The sequence below is a fragment of the Solea solea genome, chromosome 8 (genome assembly GCF_958295425.1).
Source record: "Solea solea chromosome 8, fSolSol10.1, whole genome shotgun sequence".
NCBI lineage: Eukaryota > Metazoa > Chordata > Actinopteri > Pleuronectiformes > Soleidae > Solea > Solea solea.
Window position 1 is genome coordinate 18,541,397 of NC_081141.1, and position 27,001 is coordinate 18,568,397.

Sequence of the window (27,001 nt, forward strand, 5' to 3'; positions counted from 1 at the left end):
AAGTTGACTGTAGCAACCAGCTGGACACCACATATTTGTTTGTGTGAGTATATGGGAGTTGCCTTGCAGGAAAACGCCAAATGTTCCAGCATGTTAGGGTGTCCCCCATTTTTGTGGCTTTCCATGGTATTTCCCATAACAGTTTACAGGCCAGCTAAACGGTAAAGGAATAACAATTTCCAGCTGAAACCTCTGACACTCGTTCTAAACAAAACACACTGAAATAAATCTGCTGCTGTGGTACTTTAAACTAAAGGTTAAAGGTTTTATTCTTAATTTGTGAGTTTTACATGTTATTTACATGGCACAGATTTACTGTACAGTAGATGAGGCACACTACTTATCTTCATGTGAGTTTGAGGTAAATCAGACTCCTTCATGTCAGTGTGCTGCTGCCCCCCACTGGTTAAAAAAATGTGTTGTGTCTTAATCTTTAGGTTATTTTTTATATGAACAATGTTTCCTTAATATATAATCATATAAAACATGAAAGTAGACTAATGCAATCAAAAAATGAAGGAACACAGGATGTTTATATGTTTAAATTACAAATGAATACAAAATGTGCCCAATAAAGGAGGTCAATTAAACACAAACTACTGCCACTAACTCAACAAACTGACCAAACAAATTAGTCAAAGCGGGGTGGGGACAAAAAACCGCTGGTCAGACCATTTTTAAAACGAGAGGGGACAATAAGTTCACTCGGTATAAAACACCTACATCTCCGTGTTTAGACAGGTTCCACCCTCAGACACAATGTTAGGCCGAACTAGAAAGTAGAACTGGACTTCAGGCACAATAACTCAAGCAAAGGAAAATGTATTAACACAACAATCAAATGACAAAATAGAATAAACTACACAAAAGTACCATGCAGTGTTTTTTTTTTTAAACCAAATAGACTGTAGTTGTGTTGTTTGTTAAAGTGCGTGACTGCAAAATGAAACAAACTTAACATAATGATGTGAGGTCATGCAAAATAGTACGTGTGGTGAAAATGGCTGTTCTTTTATAAATGCTGTTAATTTATACTAAAACATGTGCCTAGGGTTTTATCAGGTGGGAGAATTATAAACTATAATATTTATGCAAGTTATATAACACCACACATAGTATTTGTATAGTATTAAATGTCTGATGTGAGCTGATATTTGTAGAAACTAATTTTATTAATTATTCAGTCCAAACTAAATAAAGATGTAGTCCACAGAATAGCCATATGTGTTACATGTGGGGAAAGGGAAATGGAGGGAGGAAGTAGGGCAAGACTGCTTATCATGATAAGAGGAGTGATGAAGACAGCAGTGCATAAAGGCCATATACAGGAAGAGCAGTATTTATCAACATTATATTCCCATGTTGGAGTGGACTGTGGTTGTTCTTCAACAACACATTTAGGCATAGAAAACATGAAATAGGTAAAACAATACACAGAAAAGACATGAAAGTATAGATTTTGCACAGTTTATATCAACACAATAAGCCCAATATAAAGAGGCATTTCCTGTTTGTCAAGGGCAGCGCTTCATAAAGTGCGGGCCACTGCACACTGGTGGGCCTAGCAGGTATTGCAGGTCGGCCACAGACTGAGTTATGAAAACTGTTCAGTATTGGATTAGCAATATATGCTTTAGAAAGAGCACATATTATATAGCATAAGATATTCTATTATGATACCCGCAATGAAGATACTTGTGATGATATTTCATAGAATTTCAAATCAAAAGTGTGTGCCTTGATTTGGTTGATTTAACTTTGTTACAAATGTGTGTGTTTGTGTTTTGTGTCCCCGGTTTGTTGCCGTGTAGCTACACGGTATCTTAGCAATGATACACACACCGACGGAGCACAGACAGCGCAAAACACGGGGGAAACACGTTAAACACAAAGTTTTTTGCGATAGTTAAACTTATTCAAGCTATCATTTTTATTTTTATTTTTGAAGTTAAACATGTATGGACGAGCTCCACGAGAAACTTTGATGACGTCAGGCGTCACTCCAGCTGCAGTCGGTCCTGGAACTTACGACGTCACTCAGTTCACGAGTAAAATATCAGGTAGGATTCCTACATTTTCTCCTGAACGTAGCTCACTGAATATAAATTAATATTACAAATATTTACAGGGCTTTATTGTAAATGTTGCTCAAATGTTGTTTGCTTCTGTTGTGCCACTGCCTGTATACTCTCAATAATTGTGACAAATTATTGTTGTGTTTTGTTGTCCCGCTGCCTGTTTTGTCTTTTGTTTTACTGCTGTAAAGCTGCCATGTCTTTTTAAACTGTTGCAATGTTTTTTCCTTTTTTTAAATGATTGTTTATGAATGTTTTACATACGTTGCCAGTTGCAACCTCAGGAAGCTTGTTTACAGATTAAAATCAATGCCATAGTTACAAAAATGTTAATATAATGCAGTGTGCATGTCAAACAAACCAGAGAAAGCACTCTGACAGCACAGCAAACCTCAGAAAAGACTGCTCAGTTTTCCTCATTATCAACACAATTCCTCATCACACAAGGTTAATATATTAACAAAATATCCCGAACAGATCACATCCAAAATCCAACCTTTTCTTTCTTAGGCTGTAACCCACATTCTAAGAAAAGTTCAAATCAGTCTTTTAATTTTTTGCTGCTCTCAAAAAAACCCATAATTTCCTTGGTCAAGGTTAGTGACAGCTAAATAAACACATGAACAGACAACTAAACAAAAAATAAATGAAGACTGAAAGTGATTATACAAATCTAATAGATTTTGTGCTACATTTCTAAATGGTTATTAATATATTTGCTTCTCTTTTTCTTACAACCTTGAAAGTCTCATTATGAGGATTTTAAATGTCTTTCACTAGAGGGTTGTGGCCACAAGAGGGTTAGTGACAAACAACAAAATATAGGGAAATGCTCAGAATAAAAAACCATGAAAATATTAATCATATTTATAAATAAACAGTTCTTGGAAGTATTAAAAAGTATGGAATTTCTAAATGCTGTTTTCCAGATGTCTGCACATATTTCATCAAATTCAGCTGTTTTACTGCAAATGAGGGCACCCCCCAATTCTGTGTGGACCATGGGTGACATGAAATAAGAAATAAGTCCCGGTTGCAAACGCCAATGTTCACACAATTTGATCCAACAACATATCCTCCATTCCTGTTTTACCTTTGTGGGATTTCTCTGTATTGCAGAGGGCTATGCTCCATTCTTGTCCCTGACCAACAGACAATCAGTGTTCAAGTCCAGTGAGATGGTGCCAGGACCTGGACAGTATGACTCCACATCCACCAAGGTAGCTGTAGGTTAGAGACAAGTGACAACCATTTTACATGCAAGTAAGTAAAGTCCTGACAGTAAGTAAGGGAGATTATGGCGGCCATAAAAAGGTCATGAAAGGAGAAACAGCTTTGTCTGAAGTCATGAAATATTTATGTCACAATGCTTATAGTAAATATGTCAATGGTGTTATGTGTTATTTCCATTTCACACGCATAACATAAGGGAAAAAGTATTGCCCATTGACATTTCATTGTGTATGAAATGGTGACATCTACTGGCAAGACTGCAGATTGCAGCTACCTGAGGACTATTCCTCCCACCTCTCCCTATCCTAAGTGCATCAGCGCACTATGGTGACCTATTGACCCACGATGGTGGCTTCCACAATGCAAGGCTTGCTCTAAGGCTATGGAAACCCAATTGTTTTTATTTCAAAGCACACTTTATGCACTTGTGCAAATATACTACCCATACTTGTGGGTAGTATATTTAATTTCAGTAAATGCAAATAAATGTAGCACACTGGGCCATTTAAAACACATAACATTTTTACTTCAGGTTAAAAAAATATCTTGAGGAAAGTACTCAGTCCTGAGCAAATATTTCTTGGCTGCAGTATCATTTGGCTTTGTGCTTGTGTTTCTTTTGCAACCTTATCCTTTCAGTTAAATGTCCATGGTGGCCACAGTCTGCAGAACCTCTCCAAGCGATTTGAGGAGGTGGTGTCAGAGGTTCCGGGCCCTGGGGCATACACTGTGCCGCCTGCCTCAGAAAACTGGCTCAGGGCTGTGATGGCTGATGCAGGACAGGCTGGGAGGCCTGGCAGGAAAAAGGTGGGAATTTTGGGTGAAGATAAATCAGCCAACATTGATGTATTATTATAATGCTCCTCAGCTTAGCTATGATTAAACAATATCTATTAATAGATTCCTTTTTCACACATACAGTACCATTTCAAATCCAACAACATGCTATACTTCTCTCAGTGCTGTGCACTGTTATGTGCTGTATCTGTGCCATCAAATGTGGTGATGGCCAATATTTGTATATCGTCTCATAGCCAGGGCTATTATCTGCACACCAGTCAACACCAATCAGTGCTACTGCTACTTTAGACTCAGTAATTACATCTCTGTTGCTAAAAACACCCACCATATGTTGTATTTGCAACCATATCATAGTGTAAAATAATGAAGCTTTCTATGTGCACATTTATAAAACGTCCACTGTGATAATGATGGATAATAAAATATTCAAATATTCTTTTGCATATACTTTTGGGCAAAGGCCTTGCTTTAAGAAGTGTTTCTACACCCAAAATGGGCTCGACTTTACACGGTTTGGTTGGTTTTCCATTACAATAGTACCTCCTCAATGTGGGCGGAGTCATCATAGCACGGCTGCATGAAAGTGCCGTGAAATAAAAAGATTTGTTCAGTACTTCCTCCATGCCTGGAGCACAGACACTGTCTTACACAGTCACTGAATACAATGGTATATAATATAATATAAAGGTTGTGATGCGGCTTGCCACTCGCGATCCCCGGCTTTCGGCAGTGCTGTCGCTAAATACACTAGACTCCTCTGTTAAATGATGAGATTTTAGACATTTCCGATCTAAATGTCGGAGATTAACCCACATTTTTAGGATTGTTAAGTCTTTTTAACTGATCTACAGTTTGGCATTATTTGTAAAGGTTTGTCAGTGAAAGATGCCTGAAAACACCATTTTACTTTTGTTCATTGTAAGCCCCTGAAACTGTATTCACTTTTTTTTTCTGTCTGTTGTCCTGCGACATGGAGGGTTTTGTCAGGCCCCCCCTGACAGGTTTATCTCCACTGTTCATCGAATTCAAACCCCAGAAGAGCTTTGCTGTGCTGTAAATCCAAACCCTCCCTCCTGTATGCAATGAGAGATAATATCTCAGGCGGTTTGAGATTTTGAGACAAAGCACCTAAAAACACACCAACTACTTTATTCTTTAGCTCACTTGACACTCTGCATGATACATGAACTGTAGAGAACAGAGTTCAGGGCTTTTATCTGATCAACACTAACACACACCTTGAAACCCTCTTGTCTTTCAATGCTTCAGCTGTAATTATATGTATTTATATAGTATTTCTATATGTATATGTATATATATATATGTGTGTGTGTATATATACACACATATACATATAATCACAGCTGAATGTATATATATGTATGTATGTATGTATATACATACATATAATGTACTGTATATATGCACACTCCCTGCTATAGGAGGAAGTTACTGGTGTAGCCTCCATGTGTTTTGACTAGGATGGCAGATATTGTTTTTATCTCTATACTTCTATCTGCATCTGTTTCTTATCTCCTCATCCCCCCCCCCCCCCCCCCAATGTTATTCTGTGTTTTCTGTCTCCTCTCACTCCCTGTCTCTCTGACTCTGTCCCTCACTCAGTTTCACACTAAATTGGCCTCAGGCAGTGTTCAGCTACTTTGTAAGCCAGGGCATCTTCCCCACTGCTACTTTCTCCTCTCACTCCATCTGTCTTTCTGCTGATTTTTTTTCTCCCTCTCTTTCCCGAGGCTACAGGCTCAAAGTCTCTGGCTAGTTCGACACTCAGATATTGTGTCCATTCCTTCACCGGGCCAAGCTTATGGCTATGAGGAGGACGCCCTGGGTGTGCTCTGCAAGCAACAGCCTCCGCCCAGGGACAGGACCCTGGGACCAGCCTACTACAACCCAAAGGTGAACACAGACACATGCAGACATAATGTATTCCCTAGCCCCTCACCATCACCTTAACCATCACAACTAAAATACCTAAATATTTAACCTAGCATAAACTCAATTCTAACCCTTCTAACCCAGACCCTCAAAAGGTTTTGAAAAACAGCGATAAGGTTCTCACAAAGATAGGTTTGAGGTCAGCCTATGACACATGCATGCATGCACGCACGCACACACACACACACACACACACACACACACACACACACACACACACACGGACCTCTGTCAAAGTTTTACGTAACATCAATGAGAGAATGTGAAGTGCTCCTTTGTGCATGTGTGTGTGCGTTGAGTAGTCTGCACAGATGTGTGTCTGAGTGTACTTACCCTGTCCACAAAGAGAGGTCCATTAGTGTTAGGCAGATCTAATGCACTACTGAACCCCCACCTCTCCACAGCTAATGAATGCAGCTCCACTTCAGAAAAAGCCACAGTACACCAATGCTCCTCCATTTTACATGCCAACAAAGAGAGCCATTAGAAATGATTTCTCAAGCCATATTACAATATTCACTTAAAATAATGCACGCGCCTGCTGGTCTGACTCCAAATTAAGTAATTTGTCATCTGTTAATGACCATAGGAAGTCAACAGTGTCCTTGAGACTTGGCCGAGGTTGTGTCAACACAGTGGTGCAGGCACAGAGGCATGCTGTGATTTAGGGCTATGAGCAGTGCATCCATCTACAGATCTTTCCCTTCCACCTCAACTTCTGTTGGTCTCCCTTTGATAGTCTGCCTCCATCCCTCTGTTTCTCCGTCTGACACGCTCATTTCTACCATCCCGCACTCCGACTGAGTTCAAAAGTGTGGAGAGTTGGAATTAAGTGCTTGTCAGAGGACGTAACTTCAAAGTTGTGGGAACATCCTTTGAATTATAAGACATTAGATTGAGACGGGGAAAAAAAGGGACATGACTTTGTTCTGTTTGAATATTTTTGTGAAACACAAAAACATTTCTTTGTTCAAAGGTCCACTGTGTATCATTTAGGAGGATTAAATGGGAGAAATTAATCACCAATATGTTTGTATTGTATGTATACTGTAAATTATTATTTTTTTTTTTTGTGGCATTAGAATAAGTGTCGTATATGTACTGAAGGCAAGGGGTTTGCTGTGGGGAGGCTGCCATCTTGCACTGCCATGTTTCTAGAGTAGTTTGAAAGGACAAACTAGCCAGAATGTTCATTTCGCGTTTAGAAGAGGAAGCTTACTTTGCTTCAAACAACATTCTCTAACAAAGAACATTCTCTCTGGTATTTAAAGTTCACAATAGTTTCCTTAAACCATTGGGAAAGGGAGAGGTGAGTGGAGGAATCACAGGTTGTTACAATTAGATGTGACTAATTGCGACACACTGATCTTTTAACATTGACTGATACAAACTTGGCACAGGCACATGTAAGATAGATGTGAAATATAATAGTTTGTCTATAAAAGCAGCGCCAAGAAATGGAAACAGTATCAGCATGAGGTTTATCATTCTGTTCCTAATAATTTGATTTGTCAGATAACCATGTGTTAGAACAGAAGAAATGGGAATCCTGACAGGTTGATATTTGAGTATTGCTTTTATTGGCTAAACAGCGAATGATAGACTGCCTACATATAAAATATTCTCTCATCGTTTATTCTAAAATACTCTGTACTAAATACTTAATATACTTAAAAAAACTGTTCAGGGCAGTTCAGTGAATTTAGTTTAAGGATGTGAGATGGAAAGTGGAACGTGGGCAAGATTGTCCTCTTAAAGAGGAACCTGAATCACATTCAGACCCATGCTGGGATGTGTGTTTATTTGTGCAATGCAACTCAGGCAATTTTAGCCTGCAGGAAGCCACCCACACACGACCATGCTGATAAAAGTTTCTCTTTCTCATTTGAATAACAAATAACCGGTCATTCCTTTGTATCCAAACTGAATTAATATGTTTATGTTTAACTTCGCTTTTCCCCTCCTTAACACATGAATGAACAACATGTGCTTTTGAACTCGATGCCAGCTGCAATACCATCACAGTGCTATGTGTATTTCTTTTTGATCTTCAGAATGTGGACATCCTTGTTTCGTATCTCCTGTGCACAAAACTGGATTGAAAGATCACAGGGGACAGAACCTCACATCTCATCCTCCAGTCACTGTTGAAGTTGAGATAAATAGACAGAGCCCATATAGAGCTGGAAACCGTTTGAGATTCCCTGCCAGTCCTGTCATAACCTACCTCACAGAATAGAGAGTTGGGTCAAGCAAATAAAAGTTAAAATAGCAAAGGGACTTTTTCCAAATTCCAAGCCTGTCTGTCATTTTAATATAGAACTGAGAGAAAGAGAAAGCTTCTCCTGTTGCTGTTGAGACAATGTAATAACTAGTGTTCCATGTTAAGCAAAAAACAAAAATCCATCACAAGACACACAAATAATAACCATACAGCTAATGGATCTGAACATCTACAAACATGTACCCAATGGACTGTAGTAGCTGTCAGTTATGCACTCTCCATGCCCTAATATTGTTTATTTTACATGAAATACGACCATAATAGACAAAAAATGTTTGCTGAAGGTCTAAATCAAGTGAGACATGATACAAACTCGAGTCGCATCTTGGTGGCCATTCAAGAGAATACAGAATTCAGCTATATCTGCTCCTTTCCAGACCTGGAGACTATATTAATTTTTTATAAAATGTCGATGAGTTAAAACTCTTACCTTTCATCTCTTCATATTTATTCGGGAAAACATCTCAACAGTGATGATGAATTGCTAAGAACTTTAGGCAAGACATGTAAAGATGAACAGCAATAACTTTGTTTACATTGTTATCCATCAATTCCGTCTTCTACCGCTTTATCCTCCACACGAGGGTCACTGGTGCCAATCCCAGCTGACATAGGGCGAAACACAGGGCAACTCCATCACAGGGCCTCATATAGAGACAAACAACCATCCACTCTCACACTCACACCTACGGTCAATTTAGAGTGGAGCGTCCAATTTACCTTATCCTCATATTGTTTTTGGACTGTGGGAAGAAACTGGAGAACCTGGAGAAAACCCACGCACACACACAGAACATACAAACTCCATGCAGAAAGGCCCTTGTTCTTGACATTGTTATATTGTTATATTGATCTTAAACTAAAGGGCTTAAACCAGCTGACACAAGGCAGAACACACCCCCTGCTTCAGCCATACACACACTAGGTTTTAACCTAGTCCTCTTTTTTCAGCAGTATAAAAAAACTCATTCATGGTGTACCTTATAAAAATGTTTTGGGTTTTTTTTGCGACAGCTTGCCAGTTCGTTTCTTAGCCTCTCTCGGCTGTTAAGCAGAAGCAGGAGCCAGAGGAAAGGAGGCTGTAAAGCTTAGAGAGATAAGGAAGAATGGAAGGTCTCCCCTGCATCTCTGACATATTGGCATTTGGCTGAACTTCACATTTTTAGTCAGCCCCAACTTCACGAGTCCTGTACAGGAGAGAAACCAGATAAATGTGAATAAGTCAATTATATTGTCTTCTTTTTCCATCCATGCATCACTCTTTATCTTGTTCTCCCCCTTCTTTTCTTTTACTTTATTTCCTTCAGTCGGAGATGAGCGCCGCACACAAGTATAAAGGAGTCCACTTTGGCAACAGGACAGGAAAGAGAGAGGAGGAGACAATGGAGGTGGGACCAGGTCCAGGACAATACTATCCTGAGTTGTGAGTGTCACATATCACATGAATTCAATGAAGTTCACTCTTAGGTTAGAGTTGTATAGTGTCATTTTACTTCAGTTTGAATGTGTTCATTTTATATTTAAGTGCATAAACACATTTACAAGTCCACTAAAACCACTGTGTACATTTATTTTACCCATAGACTAGGCATAAAAATAGATGCACTCAAGTAGGATGGAAGTAACAGTCGACCACCAGGGGGCGACTCCACTGGTTGTGGAAAGAACTCCATTTGAATGGAAGTCTTTGGGAAAAATGTGCTTACTTCCTCACTTGATTTATTTACATCAGTAAACATTTTTCTGAGGAGTTAATGGTCTCAGTCGCTAGTTTTAGATCTTCCTCAAGAGCTCATGATCTTTATTTTTCTAAATCATGTTCCCATTAAGAGAGAAATAGACAGTAAAGCACGGCACATATGAGTAGACCCCAGAATGATTGACAGCTGGAATCGTTGTCAGCGATGTTGTCGTTTTCCCGTCTGCCGTTGCCATTCCCCTGACTCTTCTTCCCCATGTTAACTAATGATAGTTGCAGTTTCTCCTGGGATTCTCCTTTCTCTGAGTTTCTCCTAGATTCAGTGCGTGAAGTAAGAAAAAATAAGTGCGGGTGAGGCGTATATCTCTGTCGGTATTACTAAATCATTCAGCACTAAATTATGAAAATCCTCAGTAAATAAAAGATACCAGAAAATGTTAGCAATGTTCACATCTATTTATTTAAAACATTTAGTCTATATTAAAGTAACTAAAAACTGGACTTATGTTTCACATTTTGCCAACTTGTATATTTAGATTATCCTTAACATTTCCATCAATGACTTAAACTTCAGGCACACAGTCCATTTTATTTCTTCTGCTCTCCCACAGAACACAAATGTGGCAAGAAGTCAGTGAATATAACTAAACATTAGTGCAGTGGTTCTCTATTATTTTCTGTCACGCCCCCCCAGAGGACAGAAATGTTTTCACGCCCCCCCCAAAGGACAGAAATGAATTGAAATACTATTGAGAACCTGATCATTTTTATTTATTTATCTGTATAAACCACTGTATGAGTTGTCCTGCCCTGCCTCTCACACCCCCCCGACACCTCACCGCGACCCCCCCCCCCCACTGCACTAATGTTGCATTAGTGCAACATTTTCAATTCTATCAATAGATGTCGTTGTTGTTCTTTCAGTTTCTCCCTTTAGGAGTTGCCACAGCGGATCATCTGCCTGATAAATGTTGTTCTTGTTTAACAATAAAATAAAAACTCTCGACAGTAGAAATAAACACTAGACTCTTGGGGGAACGGGTGAACATCACGTAGTGCACCCTGAGAAATGATTATTTTGGGCCATAATTATGAATTGGACGGATAAAGGAAAGGAAAGGAAAGGAAAGCAACTTTATTGTCATTATACTGGTATTGTACAACGAGATGTCGAGGTCAGATGGAGGGTTGATCAGAGCCGCTGCGACTGAGCGCGCCGCCACAAGGGACCAACCTGACCGAATGTAACTAACATTCTAACATGTTTTGATGGTGGGAGGAAACTGGAGAGCCCAGGGAAAACCCACGCAACCAGAGTATCAGCATCTTGTGACAAGTGCCGGTATGCAAATAAAAATCTGTACTCAAAATAGTAAAATTAAACATGAATTAACATTAGAACTGGGAACTCTGTTGCAGATTTTCCTTTTCCATTTACTCAAGTGTAGCTACAAAACAAGGTTGACATTACACTATTGATAGTTCAAAGTTCATCAAAACAGGACAAAGGTATTCACAGGTTAGCCACAACATTACAGCCAGTTGCCTGTGAACGTGTGATTATTTAAGTGTTTAAAAATGGTACAAAAGTCTGTGTTTGCACTGCTGGTATTCAGTCTTTTCTTCTTCTCTCCTCTCCTCTCCACTCCTCTATCTCTAGTTCATCCTTCTATTTCAGTGGTTTCTTTCTTTCCTTCTTCCTTCCTGTTTACTTTTAAATTGTATTCCCCTTTGCTCTTTTTTTCCCCTGCTCTGTTTTTCACACACTGTCTGTTTTTCTTTTTCATTTTTCTTGTCTGTCCTATTTGTTTGCTAGTAAGTCTTCTGTTCTCAGACGTTGTCATTGTCTCTCACAGAGTCATAGAAACACACTATGAAAATATAAGCCTTCAAAAGGAACAGAAAGGCAGAGCTGAGCTTAACATCCCTCGCTACCACGAACTGGTGCCCAAGCAAGAGGAGAAGAAGGCAAGTTTGTGTTTGTCTGTGTGCTTGTTTTTATCCATGTGTCGATATACATGCCGGGTTTGGCTAAATGATAACTAAAAGATTAAATATTTAGTTGTGCATGGTTGATGTCAATGCTTGCCCTTTGGGGACATAGTATTGCACAGTATGTTCACAATATTGGCACATTATCAGCCAATAACATTGATGTAGTTAATGTGTCGGCAAAGCTCGAGCAACATTATGCACACAGCAGCATTAACATCGATTTGGAGTTATGTTTCTGTTTCTCTGATGAATGTAAGAGCAATATTCCCTCTCATTGGGTTTAAGTCTATATGTATATACATTTATTTATATATATATATATATATATGCAACTCGTAAATGCTCCACACTGGTTACAAGGTAGTTGATAACATTTGAGGTTTCCTTTTGGATTTTTTTCTGAGCTGCCATACAATAAAATTAAAACAGAAGGCTAAAATAAAGATGTGGTTAATTGCAGAAGTAGTGATTCTTTTTGGATTTGCCATTTACTGCCTCCTTGCCAATTAGTAATTTGATCTTTTTTTTTTTTAAATCAAGCTTTTAAAGCTTTTAAAGTGTAACTGTAATACATTTGGCCTTCGTTCTTTTCGTGCCTGTGTGTTGGAATGACAAATAAAGCACCTTAAACTCTGAACCTGGAAAATAAATCACCGATCAAGGCTGTAGCAGCAAATCTCCTGAGAATTTTACATTGAGCAAATATGCAGTTTAATCAGAATTGAACTTAATTGTTTAAGTGAAACAGGGATAGTTTATCATTTGTAGTCCTTGGTCAGATGTAACACTCTAACCCTAAAAACAAAATATAAAATTAAAAGTAATGTATTTGTGGGTCTGTCTGTTATCATTCTGTTTTTAGTGCAGACCTTGAAAACCATTAGCAATTAGTTTCTTGAGAGTTCATCACTATCCTCAGAACGTTCATAATGCCTTCTTTTGGTGGCTGAAAATAGTTTCATGTTTGTGAGTCATCTCAAGAGTCAAACTGAGAGGCAGTTCAAACATGAGGATTTCATCTAACACCTCCAGTCCCAAGGATGTTGGGAGGAGCAGGAAACTTTGAGAACCAACTTCTTGACATTTATTGATGTATTTTCATATCATAAAATTAGTTATCAGTCCACAGTAGACGAATAACTCAGATAAAAATGACCCCCTAGAGAAAAGCTATGTGTATATTAAAAGCAGTGCATTTTGTATGTCATGCACAATTTACATGCACAGCCATCATAACCACATAATGAATCAAATATTCATGGCATGCACCACTTATGCCCCCACAGTTACTTTGAGGCTTTATACTCAAACGTTTTAGCAAATTATAAAATGATGTGTGCTTACACTGGAATGATCATAATTATATTTTGATGTCTTGACTTGTTTCAATATCTTCAGGCAATGGAAGCGTACAATGTGTATTCCTACACAGTTTAACTGCTCGTGTCCACTTCTCTCCACACTTTAATTGCGACCGATTCTCTGCACTGTAGGACATGAAAACTCAAAATTGAGAGTCGGTATGTGCGCCGTTTAAGTTCAGCATCATGCTGCATTTACTTGCGGAGCTAATTAAACATGAAATCATACAACCTCCTCTCTCTGTGACTCAGACTCTATCTGCTGGCCCATAGAGGGCAGTAGAATATAAGCTTAAAACACACACACACACACGCAAGAGCACACAAGAGCTGGTTGAGTGGAGTTACTCACCTGAATATGAACTTGAGTGTGCTGGCAGAATAATTCTTTGTGATGCCTTATTTTTCTGGTCGGTGAGGGTGAAAAATATGCTGAATGTATCCCTGATGTCAATGACTTGCACCTGCACCTGTCTGTCCTCCCGCCCTCTCTCAACACTTTGCACAGCTGTCTCGTCTTCTCTTTTTGGGACTGGGAGTTCATTTACTTGTAGATTATTCATCATGACATTTTTATTGCATCTCCTCTACCTCTATTTATAGGATTCTGTATCCGTCTAGTAAGATCGGCTGAAATGTTTTGTACTTACTTTAATTTATCCCATGACTTCAACTTTGCTGTGTGCACCCTCGGTCACAATGGCCGTGTCTACACTTATCATCATCACCTGTACTCGCGCAGATGATATTTAATGTGAGGACACTTGAGAGGAACACTGTTACTTTTTGGGAGTCTGACTTTAAACCATCAGAGACAGTTTTGTCTGTAATGGCTTGACGTGGCAAGGAAACAAAACCGGGCAAACCACTTGAACAAACCATCTCTGCATTCAAAAGAAAAACAGATGGAGCTATAATAATTACCTGTGGAAATTAAGTACACTGTTGGTTGACTATTAATATGCTGCATGTGAACTCTGTGTTAATCATATTAACATAGACGACGTGCACATTGGCAGCTTGTGTTACATACTGTGTATGAGTGTGTGTATGTAGATGACAAATTCCATACTGGCTGCACAATATGTTCAGATAATTATATCACATTATTTCACTTTGTTTCTGTGAGGTAAGATGTTAAGGCCATTACATTGTGAAATAATATTTGCAAAAAAAGGTGTGAAAGAGTCTGGTGGAATAATATGTGGGTGCAAATTCAAAGCAGAAAAATATTGTCACACTCAAAGTTCCCACACTGTCAGACACTAAAGAGACACACTTGCACATATTTTGGCTGTGATTTTAAAGCAGGCTATTTGTGTTCTTGTGTTCCTGCAGTGTCACAGTGTGTGAAACTTTAATGCTGTGTTCTTGCATTTACTTTTTTATTTTGTCACAACAGTCACAATCACAACTGGTTCACACACACACACACACACACGATGGAAATCTCACCGACCCTCATGTGTACAGTAGTCAACTGCTTTTGAAATGTCTTGCTCCCCCAAAAGATTTTTGTTAAGAACGCCCAAAACTCTGCACCATTGTCCTGATGGCATGAAGTGTCTTTACTCCAGATAAATCTATACAGGACTCTGTAAATGTCTTATGCCCCCATTACATTTGTTTTTTTAGCAATGCTACAATGACCATGGATAATTCTTTCTCAGTCTCTTTTGCAGTATATGACCAGAAAATACAGAAAATATGTATGCAGTTAAAAAATGCAAACTGCCTCTTAGGGCTAAAGTATTTAGCGTGACCACCCATTACACAGCAAGAACCCTAATCAATGTCATTGGTGACACCTGTATTTGTCCTACTGCTTTACAGAGGTCGTAATCACAGATTACCTCACTATACAATATGGTCCACGATACCAATAATATCATGATACAAAAAGTCTAATAAGACAACCATACATCACGATATATCTGTCTAACTGAAGAAAACAAAACGTCCGTGAAAAGTTAAAAGTGCAGGATTTCTCTATGTATTCACAACATAGGGAACAAAGTGCACAAAGTCCATATATTGAAAGTGAATGGGGCATCGCTTAACGTAGCTTTCTCCGCCATTATCCTGCTGTAAATGCCCCTTTTCTTCAGCCAGGTAACTTCTTCCTATAGGTTTCCTTCATTCATTTGAGCAGCGCCACCATGGGGAGACATGAAGTAAAACGGTCAAGGCCTGTTTACTTTAGATCATGTTAATATATTAATTAAAATATAGATATTTGCCCCCCCACATATTGATTCTCATATTGCACTAGGCAGGACGACGATATATCACCAAATTGATATTTCTTATTTTTGAATATAAATTTTTTTTTTAAACTTAAAATATGGTTTAACAATGGTAAAGGTATCTAATTAATCTTTAATTCTTTTATATAATGGATTTGGCATGTTCGTCATCAGTCCGCCTGTGACGTGAGAGGGGTCAAAGTTGATAGGACGGGTTAGGGGGATGATGGAAAGGAGGTCAAAAACACAGGTTTGAGCATACTTGCTTTTATTCTTAGTTTTTGTTCTAATTTACATCAACCTTTGGATCACCTTTCTCACATTTAATAGACTTAATAAATTATTTTAACTATGTGTCCAAATCCAACCGCACCTCATTTTTCATTGGCCATGGTAACTAAGGACACAAATGGACACTACAGGTCTATTAATCCAGGTTTGTTTATTAAAACATGCTTCATCCTATACAAATGTAGTGTATGACTTCAAATCGCTAGCAGATCAAGAGATCGCCCACATCACTCCATTCTGAATACTAAAGATCACAGAATATGATGGACACAAGTTCATAATTTTACATCCATGAGGCAAACACCAGAGCGAGTGGCGGCCTGACTTTTGCACACTATTATATGTTACCCAGTCTATCAGCTGTAAATTAGCATACTGCAATGTCTGCATGTAACACTTTAGGCTCTGAGCACCAGAAAGTTATTAAATTATAAGAAACCAGGCTAGAGGACTCTGTAGTCAATGTTCATGAATAAAGTGTCCTCAGGTAGGTGACACACATTGTGCTCAAATGCCTCCCCCCCCGTCCCTTCAAGAGTTTGGTGTAACTGCTTACTTCTCGCCACAGAAATCCATGCTGTTTTACTGCAGACCTTTTAAACCACCTCAAGCCCAGCAACCTCCTGGGTTTACTACAGATAGAAAAATGTCCTGGCTCTGCACCACAGACTGTGTGTGTGTGTGTGTGTGTGTGTGTGTGTGTGTGTGTTGCTGTCAGCATTTCTGTAAATGGGAGGTCTGATGTTGTGAGCTAGTTATGCTAGTTAAAGTAATTACCCGCAGATTGCCACGCCGTCGCACCGCACCATCGTGTAGGTTTGCCACGTGTAATGATTGTTGTATGACTATGAAATGACCAAAAGTGTGTTTAGCATTTAATGACTTAATTGCATCGTATCAAAGGGGTTTTCTCATTATGCTGCCTTTTCACCGTATTCCTCCTTTTTTCAAGCGCATCTTTTATTGAGTTCATTTTCATGAACCCCCCTTTTTCTCATCAAAAATCAAAGCAACCTTCCTTTTCCTCTTGGTGTCTCATTCAAATGACACCACGACATGAAAAGGCAATATTATCAAAGCACGTAACTGGTTCTCAATACAAGTATTACATTTGATTTACTGTGCATTTCTCTTCTCTTGCTGCCTCACATCAGGGAGTTCCAGGGCCGGGCCAGTACCACATCAGAAGCCAGTTTGAGAAGCCTGTGAAGTCCAGTGCCTGCCCCTTCCTCTCTCAGACTGAGGTGCAGTACAAAAAGAATTTGGCAAAGTTGAAAGTGAATTGATTCACTGCTCCATGTGCGGCCGTGTACTGTATACAACAGATTCTTTCTCCAGCTATTTCTGAGTCCGTCAGAGGCTATTATCAGTTTGTATGTTTTTAAATTGATTCGATGTCCGTACACTCAGCGGTGTCAGAGGTTGAGTCACATTCAGAGAGTGGAGCTTTTCTGTATATGTAATATTCTCTCTCTGTGGGAATCAATTCAGTGTGAACGAGTAGGGAAGCTCCAATAAAAGCATGTCGGTCAGTAACAGACAGTTTTAGCTAAATCTTTTAAACATTTTCTCCATACATTTCTGCGTCTCGTCTCCGAAGAGAGTTGTATATGTGATCCTCTCACAGGTGGACGCCCGATAGAGGTCGACTGATATGGGTTTTTCTATGGGCAATGACGATCTTTAGAACATCAGTGCAGCCAGTGGTCAATATATGAAGCAGATGTTTTGGTTTTTATGTTTTGCTGGTTTTCTTTCCTCCACCTTTTTCCTTATTTCTTGCCACCTGTATGGTCCACACATTCACAAATGTTTGGGCATCTTCCGTCATGGACACGGGTGGATGACGACGTTAACATCAAGTGGACCATAGCAAACTGCGCCTGACTAGCAAACGTGGAAAGTATGAATTGACCTTTAGAAAGTGAAACCCCTATAGTTTGTCTTTGTTTAAACCCACATCAACTGTTTTTTTGTCACTCTGAATCATGACGTACATTACTCACGGTGTGCAACATGGAAGATAGAAAAACAATTATTGTTTACAATGTTATTATCTGTATTGATGAGAACTTCACCATATACAGACGTGGGCAAATGCATTGGTAGCCTTACACAAAAAGAAAACAAGAACCAATAGCTATCTCTGATTCAAGTTGAAAGTGACAGAAGTAATTCTTTGTTCCATGCTTAACACAAATCAAGCTTTCGATTTATGATCCAACCTCTGTAACTCTCAATGAGACTTCTGCATCCACAAGTAGTTTGGCCCATTCTTCAGCTGTCTCAGGTTTGAATGTTGCCTTCTCTACACTGTATTTTTCTGATATTTCCATAAATGTTTAATTGGATTATGATCAGGAGTCATAGAGAATCATTTACTTATTTACTATCAATACTACTAATGTTTTTATGAGCCATTCTTTGGTGATTTTAACTTTGTTTTGGATTGTTTTGCTGTTGGAGGACCCGACTGAGACTGAGCATTCTGGTTAATACAATGGTGTATTAACAATTTAAAATGAAGAAAGAACACTATAGTTGTACACAAATTCAACATTTGAACAGTATAAAACATATTTGCAATAACATTTGTCTGACTATGTACAGCCGTTTTCCAACTCTCTCCTCTCTGGTGACAAAGACACTGATTCACCGGCTTCCTGCAACAGCATGAGTGAAAAGACCTTAATAACCACATGTTGGTAGCACAAACCGCAGCATAATTGCCTTAATGCAAAGTGCGTCATCTGCGATACGCTCGTTCACAGTGGGTATGGTGTTCTTTACAGTGAGAGCTTCATTTTTCTCTCCATGTACATAGAGCTGGTGTGGTGATGCTAAAATGTTTTCTACTCATAAGTCCTGTCTTGTCTCAGACATTTTAGCAAATTTAAGAATGACTTTCAATTTAATAACTTTTCGGAAATTTCAGAATGTAACATTATTTCTACATGCTACAAACCAACATACCACACAAATGTGTCCGTGTCTGTACATGTACACTACTGTGATCCACAATTCTTCTTCCTCTTTCACACCGTACTCATCTTTGATACATCACTACAACAAAAATAATTCAGCCACTTTACATAATACTCTACTGACAGGGAAATCAATCAGATCACATTGAAAAGATTTCTCAGACATAATCTATACATATATTCAATTTACAGTTTCTCAAAGGAGACTGGATTTCTAATGTGGAATATATAAGATTAAGTTACAGACGACGACTCTAAGCCGGGATTTGTTTGTTTAATTGATGTGCGTGGAGTGGAGGATTTCTTCAGATGAGGGCAAAGATGAGTTTATTAAGAGGCTCAGAATAGAGAAGATGAAGGATGTGAAGACGTGCAGTTGTGCATCTCAGGAATAGCTGAACTCCTCTGTGGCAGTGCCCCTCAGCTTCACTCCTGTGAAACTCTGTGACTGATGTTTTAATTATCACTCTGACAAACGTGTGACACTCCCTCTCTCTCTCTCTCTCTCTCTCTCTCTCTCTCTCTCTCTCTCTCTCTCTCTCTCTCTCTCTGTCTCACACACACACATAAAAAATTCAGACACCCACCTGCGTAACCTCTGCAGGCAGATATGGACACAAGACAGGCAAGCTTGCATAGCTAACACAGCTTCCTATAGGACATTATCATTAACTTCATTCATTAGGACAACCTAACCAAAGCATTACCCCTGACATTAACTGTAACCAGTTAACGTCTAACCATAACCTTATCCTCCATATGAGGGTCACGGGGGATGCTCATATGGAGGCCAATGCCAATGCCATAACCACTTGACCACTTTGTCATTAGGACCAGGTTTTGGCCCCCATTAGGACCACTGGTCCTGACAAGGTCAGTGTTTATACCAGAAAAGTTCCTAAACAGGTAACAAATACAACACACACACTAATATATATAATATATAATAACATCTGGTACATAAATCATTTTGCTAGTTTCCTAGAGAGAACAACTGATGGAAGATTGTGTGTGTGTGTGTGTGTGTGTGTGTGTGTGTGTGTGTGTCTATCACAGTTTGCCCTGACCTAATTTCCGTGGCCACATGCTGTGTCAGTGCGTCGACCCCGCGATGCCACGTGTCACAAGTCACCTCTGATGCAGAACTAAGAGCGTCAGTTCTCTTAGATCTTCATTTCCCCATGGTTCCCTTTCCATCTGACACCGTTACCCTGTGGAGGGATGGAGAGTAAACGAGGGAAGGGAGTGACAGAAGAACGGATGGAGGGAATGATAGGAGGAACAGCTGGAATCTCCCCGTGCTCTCCATTCCTACTCCCTTTGACTCCCTAATTTCGAACTATCAAAGCCTCAATGTGACACTTTGTGAAAAGATGCATTTCCCTCGATTCCCCTCACCCCCTCTCCCTGTTCCACTCATTCCCCTCCTCCTATTTATTCTGTCTGCATCTTCTTTCATTCAGTTTACGCTTTCATCATACTTTTCCCTTCTCCTTGCTTCACAGTTCTCTTCTCTGTCCCCATTGTTTTGCTCTTTTTTGATTTGTAAATAACAGAAAAAGTTCCTGAAGTCCATTCACAGATCTTGTAATAAAATACTACTACTAATAATAATAATATAATGTAAAATGTGATATTGTTTTTTGCACATTATACATTTTGTCATCATTAGCTGTTGAGCATCTGGCACTAAACACAGCAACCCCTGAGTTTAAATATGCATTATCAAGGATGTGGGTGGGAAATATGAAACATAAGTGCAATAGCGGGCAAATATAATTAATGAATAACATATCATATAATAAATTAGATCTGAAATAGAGAGTTTGGAGCCAGGAGAGCACAAGGGCACTCCACACTAATTCTGCTGCTCGTTTCTCTGTGGTCTCATTTATCCACTCTAACAGATGTCATTGTGTCACTGTGATGCCCGCAGAGGCGTCTCACAGTACTTTTTTCTTTTCTTCAAGTTTTAAAAGTGTTTGTTTGAGATATTTTTGAAAACTTTAACTCAAGGATGCATTACAGAAAAAAAAATAAAAAATCCACCTTCATTATAGATTCAACATCAGTGTGAAGTAACATCAAAGCTCATGTAGAAAAAAAATGTGTAACACTTAATAAAAGCCAGTAGGACGAGAGGGACTGACAGATGGTTAAAAACCTCAGCTCTAAAACTGACTTTAAATGAACACAGCTTGTTTTGGCCTTGAAACAGCATGTCCTGTCGTTCCCGCTCCTCTCATTTCTTCCTCTCAGACGTTCTCTAACACTAACACTCCCTCTCTGAGACATTTCCCTTTCCTCTCTACACGTCCTCCTGCAGCGACACTTCTTCACTCCTTCTTCTCCTCTTTGCCTAAAAGCTCAATGATTCAGCTGTGCATTACTAACACGGTCTTTATTACCCTGGAAAGGCATTTTTCCACAGGCTGTATCTTGTTTATACTGGAAGTGGCAATCAGTGATTGGGCATGCTTCTAACAGTCTATATTTTTAAGTTTATTCTTACAGCTTCACACTACAGTCTAACCCTGTGTGTGTGTGTGTATGAGTGGACACGACATTGTTAACATGATTGTGCTCATATCTGAGGTAATCAAGTCCTTTTTATTCATCTTATGGGTTTGATAACAACCGAATAAATTGCTCACTTGTGAGAGGCTGAAGAGAAATTTAAAGTTACATAGGAAACACAGTTCACCCGGAAAGTGCAACTTTTCTGCTTCAGGCTCTTGATTGCCCGCTCTGTTATAACAGGCTATCAGATAAACACATTTGTTCCCAGGGAGTGAAGGTGCCGAGCAGTTACAGTGCGGAATCAGCTGTGATATCAGCAAAACATTCAAAGAAAATTACATACCTGATTGTGTGCATCATTATCTGTGGGTTTAATATGCTGTTTACCACATCTCATTTGTTGCTGTCCTGCTTTTCACACTTTTCTCCCGTCTGTATGCAATTTGCTTTTTTAACTCTCAAACATTTTACTCTTTATTTCTTCTGATTTTTCTTTTCAATTTGCATTTTTTCCCCCACTTGCACCATGTGTAAAAGAATATAACACTTGAATATATCAAAAGCAGCTCCTGGTGCAATCTAATCAAAGCTAGGCCAAGTATACCGCTGGGCAAATAACAACAGTTTGGTATAGGTATATATATATATATATATATATATATATATATATATATATATATATATATATATATATATGTATATTTTATAAATAAAAGCACAACTTTTTTCAGGTGTGCACTAGGCAGTCACAGTGAGACAGAACGCTTACATACTGTATTTACTCGGTCAATGTATTTGATCTCTGCTTGTTATCTGTGACAGTGAGGCACAGCGCTCCGTCATTTTTTCCTTCCTGTGGATAAAGCAAATATTCACAGCTGGATGTGTTGTTGTGCTCCAGATGGGCATTGAGTGGAGGAAGTAATTGGATTATTTGTTGTTTTAAAGCAGTGCTGATCTCAGCTGGATCGACTGAAAGTGCTAATGTTGTACTATACAACATGTATTGCTGTACAGGGTTTTTCCTCCTCTTTCTCTGACTTTTATTCGCCCCTCTCCCTCCTGTCTCCCTCTGTTAGAGATTTACCTCTGTGAAAGAATTGCCGCCCCCTGTCGGTGAATATAATGACCCACGCTGTGCACTGGAGCTGCTGAAGAGGACGACGGGAGTGAAAAGAAGCCCATTTGGCATCACCGCTGTGCGCTTCCCACCTGACAACAGAAAATGCTCCACACCAGGTCAGGATTTGTGTGTCTGTGTGTGTGAAGGCTGTGCACCGTGACGCTTGCCTTCGATTTACATACTTCAGTATCACATAAGCAGACTAGTTTCCTCTTTGTTGTTGCTGTGCACTTATATCTTAAGCATTTTTGACACCCCTTAAATCCATAGATATCCATATTTCTATTAAATACTGTACTTCACAACATCATCAAACTAGGTCTTCTGTTACTGTTTTCACTGAGGAAATTGACTATTTCAGGTGATTAAAAATAATATTATGAAAAGGTCATACAAACAGTTGCACAATAATCTGTTTGTCTATGTCCAGGACCAGGCTCCTATAATGTGTTTTTGCAGGGTTTAGCCCAGGAGAGTTTTAAAAAGGCCTTTTTAGAGCAAAGCAGGAAGGGGGGGTTTGGCTCCACTTCTCAGCGCATCTCCTTGTTTCACAACAAGACATTAATACAGGCCCCAAGTCCAGGACACTATGAGGTAGGACATTCCGTCTCTACACATACAAGTTCACATAGCTTGCTTACGACGTTTGTGTGTGTGACTGCTGCGCATATTGTGTTCAGACAGAAAAGAAGACAGAGGAGCACTACAAACGGCAAAACACAGCTGCCTTCAAATCAGCCACAGAACGTCTGCCATTATCACTGCTTGCTAAAGTAAGTCTTCCTTTGTCTCCCGGTTTTTCCACTACACTTGTCTTTGTCCTGCTCTTTTCCATTCAGACACAACATTTCTTTTGTAAAGCTGTAGAACAGCACAACAGAATGACATGACAAGTTTTTCTGCTCATAAATGGGCCATCACAACAGCAGCATTATATAACCCACTGTATGGCAAGGGTCCTCCAGCAGTTTGACTTTGTATTCCTCTTTGTCTTCCTCTTCCATCTAACTCTGATTTTGCTGAAGAATAATAGGTCACAGTTTACTAAATCATTACTTCTCGTTCCTCTCGTACATGACTTAGACTTAGGGCGTTTCCTCGGATAGTCTGCTTCGTTTGGGCAGGTGTGAAAGCTCATCCAAACTCTGGTGCGGAACTCTGGTCCGCCTGAAAACGTGGGTCTCAGTTCGCTTGCAAGTGAACTCTGGTGCGGTTTGCTTACAGTGGGAAATACAAACAGGCTATCCAGCAAACCAAAGAGAGGAAGTGAACCAAAGAGAGGAAGGGCAGCTTCTTGTGAAAATCCAATTAAGTTTGAACACCAGAGTAAAAACAGAAACCCCTAAGACTGCATACATTTGGTGTTGCTCCATTGTCTAACAACAGGTTGCTTTTTCGGCAGTGTTGGTCAAGGTACTTAGAAATAGTAATTAGTTACTGATTACTCTTCCAAGAGAGTCCAGTTACTTTACTAATTACTTTACTTAGTTACTTTTCAAAAGCATGATGCACAACCCGAAGACCTTTCAGCCTAATTCTATTATTTCTGCTAATTCCATCGTATAAAATCAAGCCAGCGATGAGCTTCTTCAGTTCAGCGGCACTAAGTCCTGTTGCCCTTGAGTCTGTTTTCACCTGTTTAGCAGGAGAGGGGCCGACGGAGGTTTGCCCGGTGGAATTGGATGTGGTAGCCGCAGTGGTCATGTCAGTGGGGGGATCCGGGGGTTTCTCAATGAGTTTCACATTACTGTGCCGGCTTGTTCGGTGCTTGCTCAGATTTAGTAGATGAAAAGTTTTCTTGCCACACAGAGTGTACAGTGTACGCTAATGTTTTTGTCGCTTTTTACCGAGTCCAACTCAACTCAGCGATTTACCCATTGAAATCAAATCTGCCTCCACTGTCACCGAACATTTTAAATCACTCACCTCTTCTGCTCGGCTTTCACTTCAGGATGAGAACAGTCAACCCGGACATAGATTTTTACCTTTTAATTATTTTTTTTTACTTTTATGTTTTTATTGTTGTTATGTTTAAACCTTTTCGCGGTGCCTTTAACTCTGTAAAACAGCTGCTCTACCCAATAGTTGTTTTTAAATGTGCGCTAGAAAGAAAGTTGACTTGACGTGACTTGACATACTTGACTGACTCTCATGTCATGGTGTATTAAATGCTTCGGTTTCGCTTTCTAACAGTGACCTAAAAACATTAACCGAACATTCACATTATTATAGAACACTATAAGAAAAATGACACTTTTACCTCTTAAAATATTGTCTTTTTCACAATTCACCTGCATTTCTCTTCCATTCTTGGTATTTATTTTTCGTTCCTCAGGCAGTTTTCTGTTTGTGGGCCGTGAGCCTGTTACAGCCAGTATTGTTGGCCTGTGGGGTGTCTGCAAGTGCTAGAACTGTAACAGAAAAATTCAGCAGTACACAAACATTTCGACTGCACGTCTATTTTAAAACTGGCTGTCATGAGATGACAACATCATAGCTCTGCGAATTCGACAATATTCTCCTTTATTTCTCGAGCTCTGTTTTGTTTTTGCATTCCTATTTAAATATGATATACTGTTATAACCATTATCTTTACACTTGCTCATTACACCTCGTGTTACTTGATGTCAACAAATGAAATAACAGCAGCCGCGGAGCTACATTTGAAAATATGTCAATGTTTGGATAGTGAGAGTTTGATTTTTTTTTTTGCCCTCAAAGACAAAGGAAGGTGTTTACTTGCATATAAATAATGTGCTAATGAAGAAACACGCAGGCAGTTGGATGTGAGAAGAACTGATTGAATTTAAGCAACAAGAGAAAATGTAGGAGGAAAAAATAATGAATTATTAATATGAATTTCTCACCAAAGTGTACATTGTGCTGCAGCATTTTAATATTCAAGTTAGACAATTTGTATTTTCAACTATCCCCCCTGGGTACCAGCAGCTGTTTACTCTGATTCACTCCAAAGGTCCAAAATGCCAGGGCAAAGGTCTTCGGTAGTGAGCAAACTGTGCTGCTTTATATAAAGTATTAAGGGAAATTCAGCTCTCATAAAATGGCAGGAAACTGCAGATGCACAGCGTAGGTTAATCCCCTGAGGGCAAGTTTGTGATGTTGGATATTGCCCGAAAATCTGACGATAATACCTCAGAATCATCATATCATATCATAGCTTTTATGAACTTTTTCTAAAAGCTAATTATAACCCGTCTCACATGATTGAAAGGCAGTTGATTGAAATTGGTCTCATCAACATGATTTTCAAGAAAAGACAGCAGCTTTTGACCCTTTGTCCAATAAATTGACTTTTAAATCTAAGAGAAATCGCAGAATAATTATTAAATTGTAATCATTTTTATTTATTAATCTTACTTACGTCGTAGTAGTAGTGGCTTTATTGTCATTATATTAAAGGGATCAGACAGCACTATATTGAAATTTGGGTAGCACAATGTGAATACAGTCCATAAATAATGAGTGCAACTACAGCAGTGACTTGTAACAGCAGTCTTGAAGGCATGTGTGTGTTGAGGCTGCCAGTTTTCTTTGTCTTGTAAACTTTCTGTGATATTTTGCTGATGCAGCGGCCTCCGAAATGATTTTACTCGAGATGCGCTTTCCTTTCACATTTCTTTTACTGAAGTTTCACCCATAGGCTCATTGCTTTTCAGCACTTGGGATCAGATGGTGATTTGGTTATATGTGGAACACCACGTGAATACCGTTAACTCTCTGTTGTATGCAGCGTAAAACCAGCAGAGCTCTGGGTAGACAGAAGCAGGAATATTCAGGTGATGCAATGGAAGTCCACTGCATCAATATTCAGCATTAAAAAGCAGCGGTGCACTCAGAGATCAGTGTCATTCGAGTGAAGGACAACCATTTCATGCTCTGTTCCCCCCCGCTGTATATCAAAGAACATCGTTGTTGTTGTCCTCAGCTGTCTGCAGAGCGCAGCATCTGGTAGAGTCTCTGTTTCTGCTCCAGTCGTATTTCTTATGGCACTTTGCATAAATGTACTCACAGGTTTGTTTGGATTTATACATTTACAGATTTGTTTATGTTACATTGTCAATCACATTTTATTACGTGCCACAAATGAACTTGTAAGCAAGTGTGATGGGACTCATTAGGAGACTGAGAATGATCCATTAAGGACTCGGGTGCTGATCGCCTCTGTAATAGTCTCCACCTCATATATCTGTCTGCAGTGTTTGCCATTTTTTATGACAAATGTGCCATGTAGTTTTCTGTCAGGCTGCAGTATATTGTACTGATAGATGAGCTGGCTCACTCAGAATCCTCAGTGTGCTAAATCCTAATGCGCACACCACAAAACTTGACAACCGTGCCACAGCTACACACCGTCCACGCACTGTCAGGATAATACATCTGGATGTGAGACGCGTTTAAATGACCAGTGGTGGATT

At 39.3% G+C, this 27,001-nt stretch overlaps 1 protein-coding gene across 1 annotated transcript in view; it reads left to right on the forward strand.

Annotated features, from left to right (window-relative positions):
* Nucleotides 1-1,601: 1,601 nt before the first annotated feature.
* stpg2 (sperm-tail PG-rich repeat containing 2) overlaps nucleotides 1,602-27,001 on the forward strand; it is a 64,912-nt gene continuing 39,512 nt past the window's right edge. Inside the window, exons 1-10 of the mRNA XM_058635308.1 lie at nucleotides 1,602-2,060; nucleotides 3,195-3,295; nucleotides 3,948-4,115; nucleotides 5,868-6,023; nucleotides 9,654-9,769; nucleotides 11,902-12,017; nucleotides 17,097-17,182; nucleotides 22,522-22,681; nucleotides 22,996-23,159; nucleotides 23,246-23,338. Of these exons, the coding sequence (XP_058491291.1) occupies nucleotides 1,955-2,060; nucleotides 3,195-3,295; nucleotides 3,948-4,115; nucleotides 5,868-6,023; nucleotides 9,654-9,769; nucleotides 11,902-12,017; nucleotides 17,097-17,182; nucleotides 22,522-22,681; nucleotides 22,996-23,159; nucleotides 23,246-23,338 (1,266 nt within the window). The 5' untranslated portion in view covers nucleotides 1,602-1,954. The remainder of the gene's footprint in view (nucleotides 2,061-3,194; nucleotides 3,296-3,947; nucleotides 4,116-5,867; nucleotides 6,024-9,653; nucleotides 9,770-11,901; nucleotides 12,018-17,096; nucleotides 17,183-22,521; nucleotides 22,682-22,995; nucleotides 23,160-23,245; nucleotides 23,339-27,001) is intronic.